This window comes from Brachyhypopomus gauderio, chromosome 15 (genome assembly GCF_052324685.1).
Source record: "Brachyhypopomus gauderio isolate BG-103 chromosome 15, BGAUD_0.2, whole genome shotgun sequence".
NCBI lineage: Eukaryota > Metazoa > Chordata > Actinopteri > Gymnotiformes > Hypopomidae > Brachyhypopomus > Brachyhypopomus gauderio.
Genome location: NC_135225.1, coordinates 1,946,459 through 1,966,094, shown reverse-complemented (window position 1 = coordinate 1,966,094; position 19,636 = coordinate 1,946,459). Strand labels below are relative to the sequence as shown.

Sequence of the window (19,636 nt, the reverse complement as noted above, 5' to 3'; positions counted from 1 at the left end):
CACATTCGGGGGTTTCACATTGATTTCATATCTTTCTTATTTTGTCATACAAGTTTTAGTTAGTCTTAATTGATCTTTTGTGTCTTACATAGTAAGCTCACAAGATAAACTCCTATCAACAATGTTAGAAGAACAGATAGATGTCCGTGTATGTCCTTGGTATTTTTCCTACAGATGAAAACTGAAATGTATTTTCCGGTTTCACTGAGTCACCAGCAGCTTCTCAGTATCGTCGATAGTGGCAACTCTGTAGTCCCTCCTACCACTGAAAATGGCCTTTCCGATTGGCTGTTTATGCTGAACCTCCTTGAATCACCATGGAAACACACTGAGAGTGATTAGTCATTTCAGGTATGAGAGTGTAGAAGAAGCCGGTGACCTGCCCAAACCTGTCTGAACTAGTCCCTGAGACAAACACTGCAGGCTGTATTGTGAAAGGACTGAATAAAGACAAAGCACTGGGACACAAACCATAAGTGCACCATGCAAGGTTTAATTAAGGATGCAAAAAGACAATTAAAGGAACCAATAGTTCCCTTCGATTACTTCAGAACATCAAAGTCACCGCAACCACAAAGTCCCGCAGCTAAAGCAGGAAGCAGACAGCCTGTTCCCTCCTGAATGCCTTTGTGAAGCCCCACAACGCCAGAGCAGAGTCAGTCACACAAAGAGCAGGATTTAAATAGGTTTGGTTACATTTGCATGGACATTACAGAGATCTGGGGTGGCCGGGTAGATTATATAGTAGACTATGCTACTCTTCAGGGCAACAATGTGAACAGTACCAAGAATATTGAGGAAACTACATCAAACTTGCTGGTGCTTTGCAGAACCAGTTAAATTTTACCAACAAGTTAGCTATTCAGGGGTGTGTGTGCAGTGCTTGTTAAAGGATAACACATTTCCCTCTAAATTAAATGGGTCATGAAGACGTGAATAGAAGAGTGTGATGGAGAGAAGTGTGTGATAGTTTGACTACACCACAGTCCCTTCCATTGTGCTGAACTTCCTCAGACTGGTCTAACCTGATTCCACACAGAAGCATTAGTGTCACGCAGGCTTAACCCCAGTACTGTTTCTGTGATGATTTGCTTTTTAATAAAATAAATGTAATTAATATAATTCAATACACACTGCCTCCACCGTTTAGCAACTTTTAGACACACCTGTCCTGTGATTAACACATTCGCAATTTCCATATTCACAAGTATAGCCCATATGTTGCCATAAACAATTTGTCAGTTACCCTTAATCCGTTTGTCTTGGTTGACCAGTTGTTATTGGGTGTGGACAAAAATGTTGTTTTTATCCGTCAGAGTAATTGATGGACTGACAGAAGTATGCCATCTAAAATTATCAAGAGCATCAACAAAATCAATCCTGAAGATGAATACGTCTCATGACACAACATTCAAACTGAGGAAGACTTTGGTGATTTATTTTCACAGCGGAATCATTGCTCGTTATAAATAATGTGCCAGTTTCTCCATGAGAACAGGTGTGGTAACCACAGACATTCCCTGGTTGCATGAAATGGAGGGCAAAGCTAATTCTGTGTGCCTGTGTTTTGAGCTAAGCACTTGTCCCTAGATATGCTGATCTGATCCCTAAAGAAGAGAATGAATAGTGTGGGTTATGTAATTACAGAACAACAATGTACCACCACTGAGCGTTTTTTTAAACATTAAAGAATATTTGGAGAATGGCGTTTCCAAGTTCTAACAGTTGACAAGATCAAAAACAGCATTTAAAATATAAAAATGCTTAGTCAAATTAAAAATTAAATCATTGTAACTTAAGGTTTCAAACTACAGGTTAGTGTTTCAGGATCAGCAGAAACAGTGTGAACACCACACCAGTGGAAACTCAACCATAGTATTTAGGTGGGACTGGGACATGTAGTCACAAGCAGAGTGCACAGAATATGTAAGGTGTCCGGTTACATGTCCATGGTAGGAAATGAAAAAGATGCCCATAGAAAAAGCCATTGTGTTCACAAACAGAGCACTGACTGTGGGGTAAGGTGCAGGAAACTTGTACGGCTGGTTTCCTGGACTCGGATTAAGTCACAGATTGAATTACACCACTAGTAGAGGTTTACCATGAACACTTAAAAAAAACACTAGTTTTAGGCCATGAACAGAATTATACCCTCTAATCTAACTAGAGAGAAAACACCATAGATAATGAAACACTGGGAGTTGTACGTGTGCAAGAGAAAACCGAACAGTAAAAGCAGCTGTTGGTATAGGAAAATCCCAGAGCGCATACAAAGCAGGCAGTATCGACGAGACTCCGCCCCCTCACCTCCCCCACAAGACCTGTGGTGTTGTTCCAGAGAGGATACCTGAAGCAGCACGCATTCTCTACACTCCTCCATCTACTGGAACAAGTGATAACAATGCCATAAATCCGGTCACGAATTCCAGTGAGAAACCGTTTTGCTAATAAAAGGGAAACTAGAGTAGTCCAGTTCCAGATAAGCCATTACACAAACATCCAACCCACCTTCCCAAGTTAACGATATTAAAAAAGGCATGTACGTCACTCTACATGCTGGAAAACGCTGTATTGATTTACCAGTTTAGACCAACATTCAAGACACCAGATTTAAAAAATAAAGAAAAAATGTTGACACCACTGATGGACACACTTTTATTAAAAACAACAATCTGTACATATTCAATTCCACCAAGAACATTTACTAAAGTCAAGATTTAATTAAATATAGACTTACAAAACATGGCTACGTTTAGACATGACTATTCTTCCTTAGATTTCCATCTAACCTGATTGGGACATAGTCTGGACTGCGTGCCTAAACACAGCTTAAGGGTAACTGTAAAGATCCATTTTTGTTCAAAAAACTTCATGAACACGTAACAGGCACTTACTGACCAACCCACCCCTCCCCCCTGACCCCCCCCCCCTTAAAAAAAAAAAAAAAAAAAAGACTCTTAAAAACAAATATACAGTAGATGTTGGCTCTCGCGCAGAGTCCCTGGTGTCGAGACAACAGCACTTCTCTCTGCAGCTTTTACGACATATTCTCCAGCTCTCTGGCCTGCAAAACAAACAGAACAAATGAAGAAATGGTTTCAAGTAGGAGAGATGTAGACAGACGGAGCAACAAATGTGCATCTGTAGGCCTCAACCACGACCACTTGGGGACCAACCACCCACCTGTGCTTTGGTGTACTGGGCCTTGTCTCTCTTCCGAACAAAGAACTGTGGAAAGAATGCATTATTAAAGGCATGTCCGGGAAGCATGAATATAGGTGCCAACATAAACAAGCCCCCCCCCCCCCCCCCGTAATAAACAGATGTGCTCTACTAACTAACCAGAACAAGGAGACCGACGACCACTGCGAGAACAACCACAACAATGACAGCGATCACACCCCCCGTTAGTCTCTGCATGGTGAAGGTGGGGGCAACCTCGTCCACGTAGTACACCAGGATGGTCTCCATGGTCAGGTTGTTTTTGCCCGCGACTAGCTGAAAGGGCGACGGATCTTTGAAGAGGGGCAGAACTTTGACCTAGAAACAAAACCGCATAGCTGTTAGATTAATACAGCAAATGTGCAATGCAACATGAACAGTGTTGGCACAGAAGCAGGAAGTGGGAGCTTTAGCAACCTACATCTTTCTCCATGTAGTAGGCCATACGAGACAGGTCTGTAGCACGGTCTCCTTTGGGCTTCTGGACATCCACGATAATCAGACGGGCTTTTTCGTCATACTGGAACAGAAATCGACCAGTTATAACCAACAGGATTTCAGCACTAATGCAATAAAGGGAGATAAACGGCCCAGGCTGTCCTTACCTGGACGTCAAGGGTGTTCGCCGATGTCTGAGGCATCTTATAACGATTCTGGAGGGCATTAGCAATCCCCCTGTGGTGTGCACAAATTCAAACTTTTAGCACTTGAGTAACTTCAAAAGAGAAATTACTTAAGTTAAAGGTCGAATACATACGTCTTCAGTGTGCTGGGATCAATAGGCCCAACGTCCTTGTGCTTCAGTTCAATGCGGACCCAGCTAGAGAAACAAAACTATGAGTCAGGGCGCATCAACACATTTATACACAGAACGCATCAACTTCACTATTAGACCAGTACCATAACATGGGAGTGGCATAACGAGCACTATTAGAAGACAGCAAGAGTCACTCACTAAGTTTCCACTGGTTCACACTTTATGTTCTTGTCTCCTTTGTCACTCCTGCGAACACCTGCGCTGTTAACACACCAACAGGTGTCCGTGTTGTTGCACTGGATAGCCTTGAAAGTACCATCATTCTCGCAGATGGGGTCGTAAATGCCGTCGTTATCCACAAACGCGGTTTCAACCGGCTTTCCACCGATAGATCTCGTGTCCATGCCATGGGTGGCACGGTACACTTCCGCCTTCATGAGGAAGCATTTGGGAATCACTGTAGGGAGGAGGCAAGTGTTAGCTGGCTCTCAGTATTTATTCATCAGATTAGCCCCTCCGCGAGAAGCATATGCCAGACTAAAAATCACACACACGATATACATTCACGGGTAACCACATTATTCACAACCAACTAATGAACTTACATTTTGTGCAGTCCAGTGGCTGTTTAGTTCCGTCACCAACAAGAACAGAACAACCTCCGTCACAATTGGCCCACTTCATGGTTGGACAGTCTGCAAGATTAAGATTAGTATGTTTAGGAAACATATACTAGAGTTGTACATCTTTGCGATATTCCCAGCTGAGGGAAGACCTCTGCGCTATAGTAGGTAGTGTTTGTGGTGTGAACCGAGACACGGGTGTGGTCCGTGTCCAGGCCCACAGGTAGAACACAGGTGTGCACAGGGGGCGGGGCAGCGCAGCGTTGCCAGGGGTAAAAAACATTTAAGCAACGCCCCTCCCCAGAAAACCAGTTTTACAACGTTTGTTCCTTCTCTAAACACATCAAACAACTACAAAACGAGTTCTCCGACCGGAACAGTAGACGGGGAGCCAAATCAAACCAGAAGAACAAATTTACATACAACAGCCACGGTTAACTCTAGGTTACAACCCTGTCCCCAAACCAACGCCTAGTCAGAGAAGCATCAGGAACACTTACTTTGAGCAGAAGATCCAGCGACAAACGCCAGAAGACACAACGCAATAACAGCTTTCATGATTAAAACCAGATCTAAACACACACGAAAAAGTACGAGGTTCTCCAAACGCCTCCAAAAAAATGATAAACCAAAAATTCTTCTTAGTTCCAAACCGCTCCTTCCAAACACAAAAACCTACAAACGGTATAAGTTGTAATCCAAGTCAGAAGATCCGGATGAACGTCGTGGTGTTCACTAACAGCCCGATATATCTCCACCTGACTCCACCACTCAACTAACATCAAGTCTCCGCAGGTGCCAAATTATACCTGCGCAAGTCGGGTGACGTCAGGGAGGACCCGGATGTGGGCGGGCCTGTGGAATCTCGCGCTGCTCGTTGTTTCCGCGTCACCATATTTGGTAAAGCTCCAGTATCGGTGGGAGAACATGGATTTATTCACATTAAATTAAAACAAGCGACGTGGACGATTTCTGCACGATGTAGGAATTTAGTTCAATAATAATTTAAACATGTCTTGTTTGGAAAGTACTGAACGTTTCTCTATTTTCCTCTGTTAGGAAGCCTACAGGTTGAAACCAGAGGAACACGTTTGTACCAAGGTGCCTCCAGCCAAATGTCTCTAAATACAGAAACATTGTGTTTTTGCAGAAATGGCCAAACTTTGACATTGAGAAACTGATGATAGTTTTAGACTCACCGACCGCCACCATTTCAGTGTCAGTGCAGTGACTATCACACCTCAATACTCACATACTCCCCACACTGGCCACACATTCAGTCTCGGTTTGGGGAAATGTTACCCAGTGATGAGAAAAGTAACTTGCACAAACCTGTATCTGAATTAAAGTCGAAATAGTACGATATATAATGTTTTTCAGTGTTTCTTTTATATGTGTGTGTAAATATATTCACAAAACTGATTAGGTATGTATGGAATGTCTTTTAAAATATACGGGGTTTCACGTTCAGCCACTTGAATCCGAAAATACTTATATTCACTCCCAGTTTCTGTAATGTTATAAACTCACAAAAGATGATACATTGCTAAAGAGGATAAAGTCGGTGTCCCTAAAGAGTGACTAACCAAATATCTAAAGAGACTCTTCATCACGGTGGAGGTTTCATTACTCACTCAACATCCTTACTACAGATCGAGAATTCAATAATTCAACACTCAACAATTTATTCAGGAAATAAACCTTAAACATGGTAATAAACCATTACAGCTATGGGACTTCAGTCTCGCTGTCCTCTGTTAACATATTAAACTGATTTTCTTTTGCTTTTAAATCTGCGATATTTCATTTTGGTAAGTGAATTGACTGCTTATTATGAACAGATTGTTGTTGTTCCGGGGTTTTTCCTGTTTTCCAGGTGTGTTTATTGTTGTTTCCAGGTGATGGCATTTCTTTATCCAACAAGCCTGTTTTACCACACCTTTTTTTTTACTCTTCAGTGATGAAAAGATTATTGGTTGAAAAAAAAGGATATAGGATTGTAGTGTCACAAGGTCTGGTTTTGTTTGTGTGTGTGTGTGTGTGTGTGTGTGAGAGAGAGAGAGAGAGAGAGAGAGAGAGAGAGAGAGAGAAAAGGAGGGGGTGTAATGAGGCTTATGTTCAGCAGTATATGGAAAGTCAAATTATTTTAAGGCTGAAATAAGTGCCTATTCACTAAGTTCAAAAAATACAAAGGACGTAACATCTCTTTGATGTGGGAAAAAGAAAGCACACGATCAGTAAGCAATAATGCTGGAATACTGGTTAGCCTTGGTATCACTTCAAAACGAAGTTAGCATTATGAACCTGTTTATACAGGAATGTTCTGGATATGATACGCTATGTCACTGCTTCTTTCCTAACACAGTAGCTTATGGATTAGTCATTTTCATGTATGTTGTTATACAACAAAGAAAGCAACTTTAGCACAGTATGTATGTTACAGAGCTTTTGTTTTTATTGACGTCTCTTTGCCAGTTTCTGTTAATCTTTACAGGTAAAGTACATAAATAAGTATAGACACACACATTCAGTTACCTGCAGTTTGTTAATATGAAGACAATATCAATGTAAATATTGTTAATGTTTCTAAAGTTTATATTTAAAACGTTGACATCACAGGAGAATAGAAAGCTCTTTTATTGTTATTCCAACTTCTACATCATGATGGCCATGTCCATTAGGACTAATAGAGCAGGTTCGTTTTTACCTTGAGCCTACAACTTTTGCAAGTCAGTTTTTTTGAAAGCTTGAGGCTTGCATAAATATTCAGTTTATGATATATCTGCTGTCAAAATAGTTAAGGAGATCTAAAATATTACAAATGTGTATATGTATAAAAGAAGCTTTTAATTTATTAATTCTACATAACCATGATTCTAATGCAGTAAGGTTTGGTCATAACTGTCATTCAAGACATGTCTGACTCTCATATGAGTGTTCACACTGAAGATGGTTAAACTAAAAATGGAGTGGCTTAATAACTTAATATCTTAATACCTTTAACTAAAATGGAGTGACTCACAGGGTCATGTGGGCCACAAAAGTCATTATGTAGACGTTCACTGAACAGACGTGAGTGCACCAGCCCTCCAGGTGTAGCCCAGTACGCCACTTCTAAGACGTCTTCGGTGCGACTGATCAAAGATGTTTAATGAACACCGTTCATGGATCTGGTCTTAGGCAGTGGCTCTAATTCCTTTTGTCTATTGTGGTTTTCTTCATAGCTGTTACATACTCAGGAAAATATATTTGACTAAGAGTGTTCAAGAGTTTCTTAAATAAGTTTATGATCTACTTAAGGACTGTACTGCTGAAGAGACCTTAAAGTCAAAGTTAGCTGTTTGTCAATACTGCAGAATGTATAGCTTGAAATTGCATTATTCTATCAGACCCATGGTACTGTCATAAACATTAAATAACCAGTAAACATAAAATATATTATGATATATATATATATATATATATATATATATATATATATATATATATATATATATATATATATATATATATATATATATATATATATATACAAAACAAGCTTGAAATTATAAGTCATCTTGGATAAGTAAGTGGTAAGTAAATAAAACTTTATTTATATAGCACTTTTCTAGAGTGAGTCACAAAGTGCTTTTACAAATATGTACAAAATAAAATGCAATACAGGACAATTTAAATACATTATAAGCTTAAACTCACGGAAGTTATATATAGATAACTAAATAAATACCCAAAATACACACCGGGTTTTAAAGCACACCAATCACATACTGTTAAAAGCAAGAGAATAAAAATGTCTCTTCAACCGTGAATTGAGTCAGAGAGTCTGACGTCAGCAGAGAGATTATTCCACAGTTTGCAAAACTGCAAAAGTCCGCTCCCCCTTTGATTTTAAATTAGTACAGGGGGCAGATGAAACTCCAGGGGCAGGTAATAACCCCAGCTCTGATGACCTTAGAGTTCTCACACTATGAAGACGAAATACAAGCTCAGTAATGTATGCTGGAGCCTCATTATTCACAGCCCGATAAGTAATCATTACAATTTAAAAATAAATTCTATAACTTATAGGTAACCAGTGCAGAGAAGCCAATACTGGTGTAATTCGTCCCTATGCTTTGTGTTAGTGAGAAGACAAGCAGCTGCGTTTTGAACAAGCTGTAGACGAACCACCTCTCACTGGTTCAGACAAGTAATTAAAGCATTGCAGTAATAAAATGGGTGGAGACAAAAGCATGAATAATTTTTTCACTGTCAGAAAAGGGTGGGAAATTTCTAACTTTACATATTTATGAGCTGAAAAAGCAGGTTTGAAGAAGCCTCTTCATGTGCAACGAGAAACTAAGTTTGAAATTAAAGATCACGTCAAGATTTCTCACACAGCTTTGTCTTTAACCTTCGTCTTCTGTTAGCTTTCTGTTACTATCTCTTATGTTAACAGGTTGGTTTCAGCCATTAGAGCCTAAACAAAAACAGCCTAAACAAAAACAGACCCTATAACAAATGATTTATCATCCATTTTTTTCTTACCTCTTGGTTACGTTGTCATATCCATGTTTTAATATGTTTACTTTCTGTTGACAGCATACACAGCAGTATACACAACTCTAAACTGATTTGGCCTTACATATTTACAAATGTCTGCCTTGCCTTGTTTTGTGAAAAAAAAGCAAAGATAGAACCCCTAACTGAAGATCAAATGGGTGGAGGAAGAGCTGGAAGAAACGTTTTTTTTTATTATTATTTTTCGGTAAAATAGTTCAAAGGTCTTGCAATAAACAAATTTTTGTAGCATTTTTATGCATTTCAAACCTACAAACGCTAGAGGAATGTTAAACCAGCAGAATCTAAAGCAGACTGCACCTTTTTCTCCTCAGAGACCACAAAACGACACCAGTCCTTTCATCACTTAGTTTAAGAAAATGGTTTGACATCCAGATTTTTATAGCAGTCAGACAATTATTAAGATTATTAATTTACCAGTGTCATTTATTTTAACAGATAGATATATATGTATATATCTGTTAAATATATATGTATCTGCTTTTCCTTAATGTTATGTGAAATTATTTAGAAAATAAATAAACAGAAGTAATGAATACATACAGAGACTCTTTATTGTCGTTACACATGAGTATAACAAAATATAAAAAGAACCTTCCCAAAGCAACATTACATACATTTACAGCTGTGATGAATAAATAGTTTTATCCAGTGACATAATTGGATATGAATATCCTGATGTGGAATTCTTAATCAAATTAGTAGTGATTACAGACATGGACGTGCAAATGTAAAAATGACCACCTGCCCTGAACAGAGCTACACTGTGTGTGGTGCACGGTGGGTATTCTCACCAAGGTCCCAGCACAATGAAATGAGACTCTTCATTGTTGCCACATGTGTTTTATGGGAAAGGACAAACACCAAAAGAAAGCAGTCAGCTCACAAGGAGGACAAAACATGACCATAAGAAAATATGGGTGTTCCCTTTTTGGTTGGTTTAAGATATCATCGCACAATAAGATGGTCCATTGTGTTCCATCTCCAGAGAAGTAAGAGTGTGTGAGTGAGAGAGTCTGTCCAGAAACACGGTGGTCACCTGAGAGAGAGTCACAGATGCACGGATCAGCCTGAGAGACCCACGTTGTCTTCCCAATGCCAGCCTCACCGTCTTCGGGTCTCTTGTGAGATATGCAGTGAGTACTTTTTTCTAAATTTTTGTTACCTAGTTCAGTTTTATATTTTCTTAGCTACGGTATAATTGGTGTCAGCATCCAGACTCTTTGATTTGGGAGCTGGGTTGTCTGGTCTATCTGTTTCTTTTAGCATAATACAATCATACAACATGCTGTACATGTTACACTATTTATGATGTGGGTGTGTATATATGTACTATAGCAATGTGCATCCACATGCATTTATATATGCCTTTATATATACACACTGCCAGTCAAAAGTTGGACACACCTGGTTTATCAAAATAATGAACTAACACATGAATATACTGTTAAACCAGAATAGATGGTTTAGTAGATGCTGTAGATGGTAAAGATCTTCAGAGTCGCCAATTACTGGACAGTTTGGGATGATGCGCTGGAAGCTCTTGGTGTTCTTAACCAGGTTCATGAGGCAGTGATGCCCTGAACACGTTCTCATGTAGGCTGAGCACCTATGAGGCCCTGAACACGTTCTCATGTACACTGAGCACTTGCATGCTGAGGGGCAAATGTTTTGATGTTTTAATTAAAACACATTAAAAAATTTCATTATTGTTATTATTATTGTTGTTGTTTTGTTATTATTTTTGTTGTTGTTATTATTTAAATTATATACTGTATACATTGGTTTGAAAAATATTCATATATAGGCCATCAACATATATATATAGGCCTGTATACAGTGTTTATATATATATATATATATATATATATATATATATATATATATATATATATATATATATATATATTGTATATCATAATATATTTTATGTTTACTGGTTATTTAATGTTTATGACAGTACCATACCATAGCAGTGTTTTATTTATATATATATATATATATATATATATATATATATATATATATATATATATATATATATATATATATATATATATATATACTTCAGTTACAGTTTCTGATTGCACTATAAGGCAGTCTAAATCTAAAGAACTCTGGGAAGTCTTGAGAGCAGCGGTTTAATGTACAAGTAGATCACTGTGAATGGGAGTGTGATCTCTGCTAGATTTAGGCCTACAGGGGGAGTATTGGCCTACTGGGACAATACTGCACCTGGTACAGTCCCTGACTCCTCCCTTGGGGCGTGGCATGTCCGTGTGGGTGTGGTCGCCTTCATCCATGCCCATATATGGACTTCTGTGTGTATCGCTTGTCTCTTGTTCTGTGGAAATTGTGTGTCGTGCCTGTTGCTTGTAATTGTTTGCGTATTTAAGTGTATGTCGTATTGTCAGTTGCGTGGAAATCTGTGTATGTTTGTTGTTTAATCACGAACTATTTAGCGTTATTTCACTAAAATAATAAGAGCCGCACGCTGCCTGAACCTCCATCTAACAGGTATCTGTGTATATACTATATGTGAGTTGCCCCGTACCAAATTAAACAGGTAAATCATGACACTATAAAAGTGAAACATTAAAATCTGGATATTTACATAAAAATATATATTATTTCAGAAGTGAAGAACTATTTTAAAAAAATGATGAGAACCATTTTATAAAAAAACATGATAAGTATGTAGTGTTCTCTAGGGTGAAGAGGATGACTCAAACAGACTTCCTTCAATCTGCTTACACACCCAGGAAATCTCTTTTGGGTCAAAATGTCATCTACTCTCACCCATTATGCTGGAGGCTACGACTCCTACATTATGATTTTTTGTGACTTGTTAAATTGGAAATTGGACACTGTAACATGACACATTTGTTTTATATACAAATAGGTGATCTGTACCTTTACGTGAAACCATGAACCATTACCTCTATTCACGGATATAATGTGTGTGTGTGTGTGGGGGGGGGGGGGGGGGGGGTGTCTGACACTCCTAATTGAAACTTGGTTTTTACCCCCCCCCCCCCCCCTCCCAAAAGAGGTAAAAACAACTATTTTGAGGTGGTCATTCATATCCTTACTTGTAGTTGTAAATATTACAATACATTTTCCTGGTAAACAGGGAGTTAACTCTAATTGTCACTGTATAATTCAGACTCTGCTTATATTCCATATAAACATGTTTTAAGCAAATTCACTGTTCACTGTTTAGTGTTCAAATTCACTTCCACTCTGAAAGCTTGCTGTTTTTTTTTTACATTTGTGGTAAAGCAAGCTTCAGGTTTCATAAGAAACAGCACAGTCTACAAATCTACAGCACAATTAGGAACTAAATTTTTTAAATAACACCATGTAACAATTTTCAAAAAAAAATTTGTTCCCAATTGTTAAGTGTGTTTTCCTGATTGTTTGTACCCTAAATGAATAGAAAAACTTTATTATTTCCTGTAAACTTTGCTTTTGTGGTCAGCACAATGATATTTTGAAATTGATCTATTTTTAAGTATATTCGCCATATTTCAAGATACTTAAGAAGCTTCTGGATTTGTGAGAACTATCAAGAATTTTCTAGAACTGTCCAGAATTATCTAGAACTTTCTGGGACTGTACAGAATTGTAGGTAGCTGTATAACTACAGTTATATAGGGCCACTATAGCCCTTCCTGAGAGACGGAGAGACATTATCTAATTGATTGGGATTGCATAGTATGTGGGCAACAGCCATCACAGACAAGGGGAATTGACCTAGATAGACAGGTGTGAATTCAATATCTATTCAGATTCTGATAACGACAGTATTCACACTTCACCCCACACCCATTACAGAAGGAGCTTAGGAAGGACCACTACTTTCAAATGTATATATTGTGTGTTACTCTGCTACTGCGTGATCAGTCTTGCTCTGCTGAATCCTCAGTACACTCTTGTACTTTGATACTGCATGGAATAAAGATTGACCATTTTTATCGAGTTTGGAGGGACATCCTTTTTCCTTACAGTACACAGCAACTTAGTCAATTTAGATGGCATCAAGAGGTTGCATACATCCAGCAGACGCATTTTGCTATGAAGGGCTATGTGGCCATTTTATAAAGACAAGAGCGAAAAAGTACTCTGCTGGTGTCAAATGGTGTAATTCCTGATGGGCCTCCAAGGTGGTTTTACTAAGTATCCTTGCTTTATTTGCCTTTGGGTCAGTCGGGATACTAAAGCGCACTACCACAGGCGGGACTGGCCTCAGCGGACAGAGTTCACTGTGAGGAAGAACAATGTAAAGTGGGAGCCACTGGTGGACCCACGCAAGGTGCTGATGCCACCACTACACATCAAGTTGGGGCTCATAAAACAATTTATCAGGGTTCTAGATAAGGAGTCGAGACCTTTCATTTACCTCCAAGATCTTTTCCCTAAGCTGTCTGAAGCAAAGATCAAAATGTGGGTGTCTTCGTCGGACCACAAATCAAGAAGATCATAGAGTACAGTGAATTTCCCAAGAAGCTGAATTAGGAAGGAGAGAGCGGCTTGGAACAGTTTTGTCGCAGTGGTTCGCGGCTTCCTAGGCAATCATAAAGATGAAAAGTATGTACTGGTTCAGACTCTGATAAAGAACTATGCTGCAATGGGCTGCAGGATGTCACTCAAAATCCACATCCTTGATGCTCATCTTGATAAGTTCAAAGAGAACATGGGAGTTTATTCAGAGGAGCAAGGCAAGCGCTTCCACCAGGACATTATGAACTTTGAACGCCATTACCAAGGACAATATAACGAGAACATGATGGCAGACTATATTTGGGGATTGATTCTTGAAACTGATTTGCAGTATAGTCATAAATCTCGGAAAGCCACACACTTCTGAACAGTTTTTGGTAATCTGTGTAAATTTGCAATGCCTATAGTGTTCTTAGTCTGACTGTATAAATGAGAAGATGCAAAATCGTCTGTTTCTATAAAAAAATTCATAATTTTCATTGCCGTGGTCACAAAAGCAAAGTTTATGATAAATGTAAGCAATTTTTAATTTGTTTTAGACATAAGCAATTGGAATATAACATTAAAAAGCTGGGAACAAAACTTGTGTTACATAGTGTAATCAAACACAGACAATTTTTACCATTTCATCTACAGAGAGCTGGTTTGGCAGCAGGTGTTGGTCCCCTGACTCCAGTCGTTTAGTCGACTGGTCACCTGATCTCCCGAGACACGTTAACCCTTTCCACCCCAGTCCTCCACAACTCCCACTACACATTCTGACGCAGACGTGCTGGGCCAAACCCCCAATGTTCTCATTTGCTTAGCTCAAGCATTTTTTGTGAACTGTGATAGAGCATGAACGTGAAGTGTCTGGACCGTTTTTTTCAGTATTCTTCAGAACTCTAGAGCAGGTCTCTGATATCCTGATAACACTCTTTCTCTTGTACAGGGCTGTAGTGTTGGGCCTGCTGTGCTTATGTGCTGCGCTCACACACCCCAGCGCAGGTGAGTCAGGTTCTTACTGTTCCACTTTTCCACTTTACCCACTGCTTTTATCTCATACATCTCTCCCTTTTCATAGCTGGCAATGTCCAGGACTGCCAAGCAATAGGAATGACGTGCCACGCAAATGCCGAGTGCGCCAAGACGCGCAACAGCTTCACGTGCGTCTGCCTGCCCGGCTACAGCGGGGACGGAATCCAGTGTGTGGACATAGACGAGTGTACCACAGGGGTCAGCAGCTGCAGTGTGAAGGCACACTGTGTCAACACCTTGGGAAGCTACACCTGCGCCTGCTTGGACGGCTACGCCGGCGACGGCTTCCAGTGCGCGGACGTCAACGAGTGCCTGACGGGAAACGCCGGCTGCAACGTCAACGCCGTCTGCATCAACAGAGACGGCGGTCGAGACTGCCAGTGCAAAACCGGCTTCCGCGGGGACGGCTTTCAGTGCGCAGACGTGAACGAGTGCCTCACACCGGGCATCTGTCACTGGAACGCAACATGCACTAACAACCCTGGTTCGTACATATGTACGTGCAACCCCGGATATAAAGGTAACGGAAATTACCTCTGTCTGGACATAGACGAGTGCACGGAGACGCCAGGTGTGTGCGCCGCTTTGTTCGGATTCAAGGGCTGCCAGAATTTGCCAGGGACGTACCGTTGTCTGTGCAGCGCAGGATACCAGAGCAACGGACAGACGTGCACGGACATCAACGAATGCACAAACAACATCTGCAGTATGTTCGCCACGTGTGTGAACACACCCGGCTCGTACCGCTGCACCTGTCAGGACGGCTACACGGGGAACGGTCTGACCTGCGTGGACGTCAACGAGTGCAATGGAAGAAATAACTGCGACCCAAATGCTGATTGCACCAACATGCTGGGCAGCTACGAGTGCTCCTGCCGGTCCGGCTTCCTGGGAGGCGGGCTGCAGTGCACGGACGTGAACGAGTGCGCCGCGGGCAACATCTGTCCGGCCAGCGCGGCCTGCGTCAACACCGCCGGATCGTTCTACTGCGACTGCGGCCAGGGTTACGTCTTCAACAGGACACAGTGCCAGGATCTGGACGAGTGCGCCGTGGGACGCTGTAGCCCGTACGCCTCCTGCGTGAACTTCCCCGGCTCCTTCTCCTGCGCGTGTCTGCCCGGCTACAACGGCAACGGCCTGTCCTGTGCTGACGATGACGAGTGCGCCTTGTCCCAGAAGTGTCACCCGAACGGCGTCTGCACGAACCTGCCCGGGACTTACAACTGCAGCTGCATGGTGGGCTATACCGGGGACGGCGTGACTCGATGCTCGGACATAGATGAGTGTCTGGTGAACGCTGGTGGATGTAGCACCAGGGCCTCGTGCGTTAACACCATGGGCTCGTTCTCCTGCGTCTGCCCATTGGGCTTCAGGCTGACTAACAGCACCATCTGTCAGGACATCAATGAGTGCCAGGTGCTGGTAAAACCTTGCAAGGCCAACGAGAGATGCTCCAACACGGAGGGTTCTTACGAGTGTCCGTGCCAGACGGGGTTCAGCAGGCCCATTAAAGACGCCGCGTGCTCTGATATTGACGAGTGCTCGGCGGGGCAGCCGTGCCACCCCAACGCCACGTGTCTCAACTCCGTCGGCTCGTTCACGTGCACCTGCAAGCACGGCTTCCACGGGAACGGCACAACGTGCGTAGACGTGAACGAATGCGCAGAAGGCGGCGTGTGCCACTCGCGTGCCCTCTGCTTCAATGTCCCGGGTGACTTTTACTGCCAATGCCAGCAGGGCTTCGAGGGGGATGGCTTCACCTGCGTTGACGTGGATGAATGTGTACTCTCTAATGTCACATGCCCTTCTTTCTCTGTGTGCATTAACTCTCCAGGAGCATATGTTTGCTCTTGTCTGAATGGCACAGTGGCGTACAATAACACCTGTGCACCACCTGTGAAGACATGCAGTCCGCCCTGCCATCAATACGGACTCTGCCACCCCTCACCTGTTGGATACCAGTGTGTGTGTGACATGGGGTTTGATGGGGATGGACTCCTTTGTTCAGACATTGATGAGTGTCAGACAAAAGTGTGTCCCAAGACCGAGACCATGTGTGTGAACAGTCCTGGCTCATTTTCCTGTGATTGCAAAATGGGTTATATTCAAAATGGAACTGAATGCAGCGGTAATTATTTGATGAAAATTTACTGTACACTGTTGCTGTAGAGCACTGTATAAAAATAACGCAGATCTAGTCAAATTCATAGCCATATAACCTGTTCTGTCCTAATAATCCTACCATAAAGCAAATTCTTACTCTCTGTATATTACATAAGTACATAAGTCCTCCACAGCTTTAAGACCGATTAAATTCTTAAATAATTCTCAGTTGAGTGATATCATTATCTTACTTGTTTGTCTACTTCCTTCACATTATTCTTCTACTGTTCTCTTGCCCCTCCTTCCCACCCCCCTAACTGCCCCTAACTGCCCCCTAGATGAGGATGAATGTGCCTCTGGAACAGATGGATGCAGTGATTTTGCGCTGTGCACCAACACTGTGGGGAGTCATCTGTGCTTCTGCCTTAATGGTTTCACTGGTGATGGGAGAAACTGTACTGGTAAGCCATTCTTCTCCAACCATAAGCTAGTCGTCACACCTTTATTTTGTCTGGACTTTCTCTTGAGTATCGTTTTAGTACCTTCTAGGGCCATTTCCCTGACCCTGTCCCATTTTGGATGACTTATAGACATTGATGAGTGCCAGTCTCAAAATGGAGGGTGCCACCCTGTTGCCAGCTGCATTAACACCCCTGGCTCCTACACGTGTACCTGCCCGCCTGGCCTGCCCGGCTCAGGCTTTGATTGCACGGATGTGGATGAATGTTCAGAGAACTCCACCATGCCCAACAACTGCAGCTGGTTGGCCACGTGCAACAATACGCTGGGCTCCTACCTGTGCCGGTGCCTGGAGGGGTACCAGGGCGATGGCTTCACCTGTGTGGACGTGGACGAATGTCTGACACCGTCACGCTGTGGGAGCAACATGACTTGCCTTAACACACCCGGGTCGTACCTCTGCAGCTGCACCCTGGGTGCGGTGTACGACCACGGTACCTGCGTGAGCGAGCGGGAATGTACCGTCTGCGGTGAACGGTCCGAGTGCAACGTCGTACGGGGCTCCTACTATTGCGCGTGCAGGACGGGTTTTCAAGGGGATGGGATGCGGTGCACGGACGTGGACGAGTGCGGGCCGGAAGCGGGTGGGCCGTGCCCGCAGTCCGCCACCTGCTTCAACACGGAGGGCTCGTTCTTCTGCGAATGCTGGCGAGGTTACTGGCGCAATGGGTCACAGTGCAATGACATGGATGAGTGTGAAACGGGGAACTTCACGTGCCCAGAACACAGCACCTGCCTCAACAACGACGGGGGATACCACTGTCCGTGCGACACTGGCTACGTGGCCGACGGCTCCCTCTGTTTGGACATCGAGGAGTGTGACACGGGTCTGGCACAGTGTCCCAATTCTTCTGATTGCCATAACACAATAGGGTCCTACTACTGTGAGTGCTGGAAAGGCTACTCAGGTGATGAAACGTTTTGTGATGACATTAATGAATGCCTGAATAATTCAACATGTCCAGAACATAGCACATGCGTCAACACACCTGGTTCCTTCCTGTGCCCCTGTCAGGTTGGGTTCTCCAGTTATGGCACCAGTGAAGCTCTCTGTAAGGACATAGACGAGTGTGCAAATGCAGATTTGGGCCCCCTGTGCACCGATGGCGCCTGCATCAACACTGCCGGCTCGTTTTACTGTGTGTGCAATAGAGGATTTTGGAGCAACCTGACTGAGTGTCTGGATATAGACGAATGCTCAGGGCCGCACTACAGCCCACTGTGTCAGCCTTACTCCTCCTGTATCAACGTCCCTGGATCATATCAGTGCAAGTGCAACTCGGGCTTCCTGCTGAATGGCACCGTCTGTCAAGATGTTGATGAATGCAATGTCAAACGTAGCCCCTGCACTGAACATGCAGAGTGTGTAAACACTGCAGGCTCCTTCTTTTGCCCATGCATGTCTGGCTATGAGGCTCAAGGACCAAACTGCACTGACATCAACGAGTGTGAGATTGCTGGCTCCTGCCGACCGGACCAGGAGTGCACCAACCTGGTTGGGTCATACCACTGCTCCTGCTCCACGGGGTACCACGAGTCCAACGGCACATGCGCCGACACGGACGAATGCAAGAACGCCACGGCCGCGTGTCACCCCCTGGCTCGGTGCTGGAACACATTGGGGTCTTTCTCCTGTTCCTGCCCCACCGGTTACTCCGGCGATGGGATCCAGTGCTGGGACACAGACGAGTGCTCTTCACCGGTTTCTCCGTGCCACCGTCGAGCCCGTTGCATCAATGCGCCGGGATCTTACACGTGCTTGTGTTCAGCGGGGCTGCTGGCTCTAGGCCCGCTCTGTGTGGACCTAGATGAGTGTCAGCAAAGCCGGGGCAGGTGCCATCCCGCAGCTGTGTGCTATAACTCTGTGGGAGGTTTCCGGTGCCAGTGTCCCCGTGGCTGGGACGCTACGGCTCAGAGTGGGAGCGGACCTCTCGGGTGCGTCGACCGCAACGAGTGTCTCTCACCTGGCGCTTGCTATGGCAACATGACGTGCAGGAACTCAGTGGGAAGCTTCAGCTGCATCTGCCCTGATGTGGATTCCAGCTGTCAACAGCTGGCACAAAATGGTCAGGAATCGCACCATAACCCCACAGAAATGTTTGTGCTGTGACCTGAACACATATTTAAATTAGTCCTTGGCTAAGATTCATTTCATTTCATTTCAATGACATTGCTGTTTACATACCAACTCTCCATAACTCATGGTTCAGTGTTGTTTATGAAAAATCATAGACGTCATCAAAATGAACTCTACAATTGATAAGATCTTCAGATCAGGCTGGAATGGTAGACAGATGGCAATCAGCTATTTTCTTATCTTTTAACATGA

The 19,636-nt window shown here is 42.9% G+C and overlaps 1 protein-coding gene and 1 long non-coding RNA gene across 2 annotated transcripts; one reads left to right on the top strand and one right to left on the bottom strand.

The window, feature by feature from the left end:
• Positions 1-2,641: 2,641 nt before the first annotated feature.
• Positions 2,642-5,386, bottom strand: epcam (epithelial cell adhesion molecule). Its single transcript, XM_076975362.1, has 9 exons — positions 5,103-5,386; positions 4,585-4,674; positions 4,178-4,436; positions 3,980-4,042; positions 3,828-3,897; positions 3,644-3,742; positions 3,343-3,540; positions 3,184-3,228; positions 2,642-3,064 (listed from the first exon to the last, which is right to left on the bottom strand). The coding sequence occupies exons 1-9, from the start codon at positions 5,158-5,160 to the stop codon at positions 3,038-3,040; spliced, it is 909 nt and encodes a 302-aa protein (XP_076831477.1). The 5' UTR covers positions 5,161-5,386; the 3' UTR covers positions 2,642-3,037.
• A 4,832-nt stretch (positions 5,387-10,218) lies between these two features.
• Positions 10,219-14,782, top strand: LOC143476593 (uncharacterized). Its single transcript, XR_013121333.1, has 3 exons — positions 10,219-10,301; positions 14,600-14,655; positions 14,732-14,782. It is a non-coding gene; the product is annotated as an uncharacterized LOC143476593 (long non-coding RNA).
• The last annotated feature ends 4,854 nt before the right edge of the window (positions 14,783-19,636 follow it).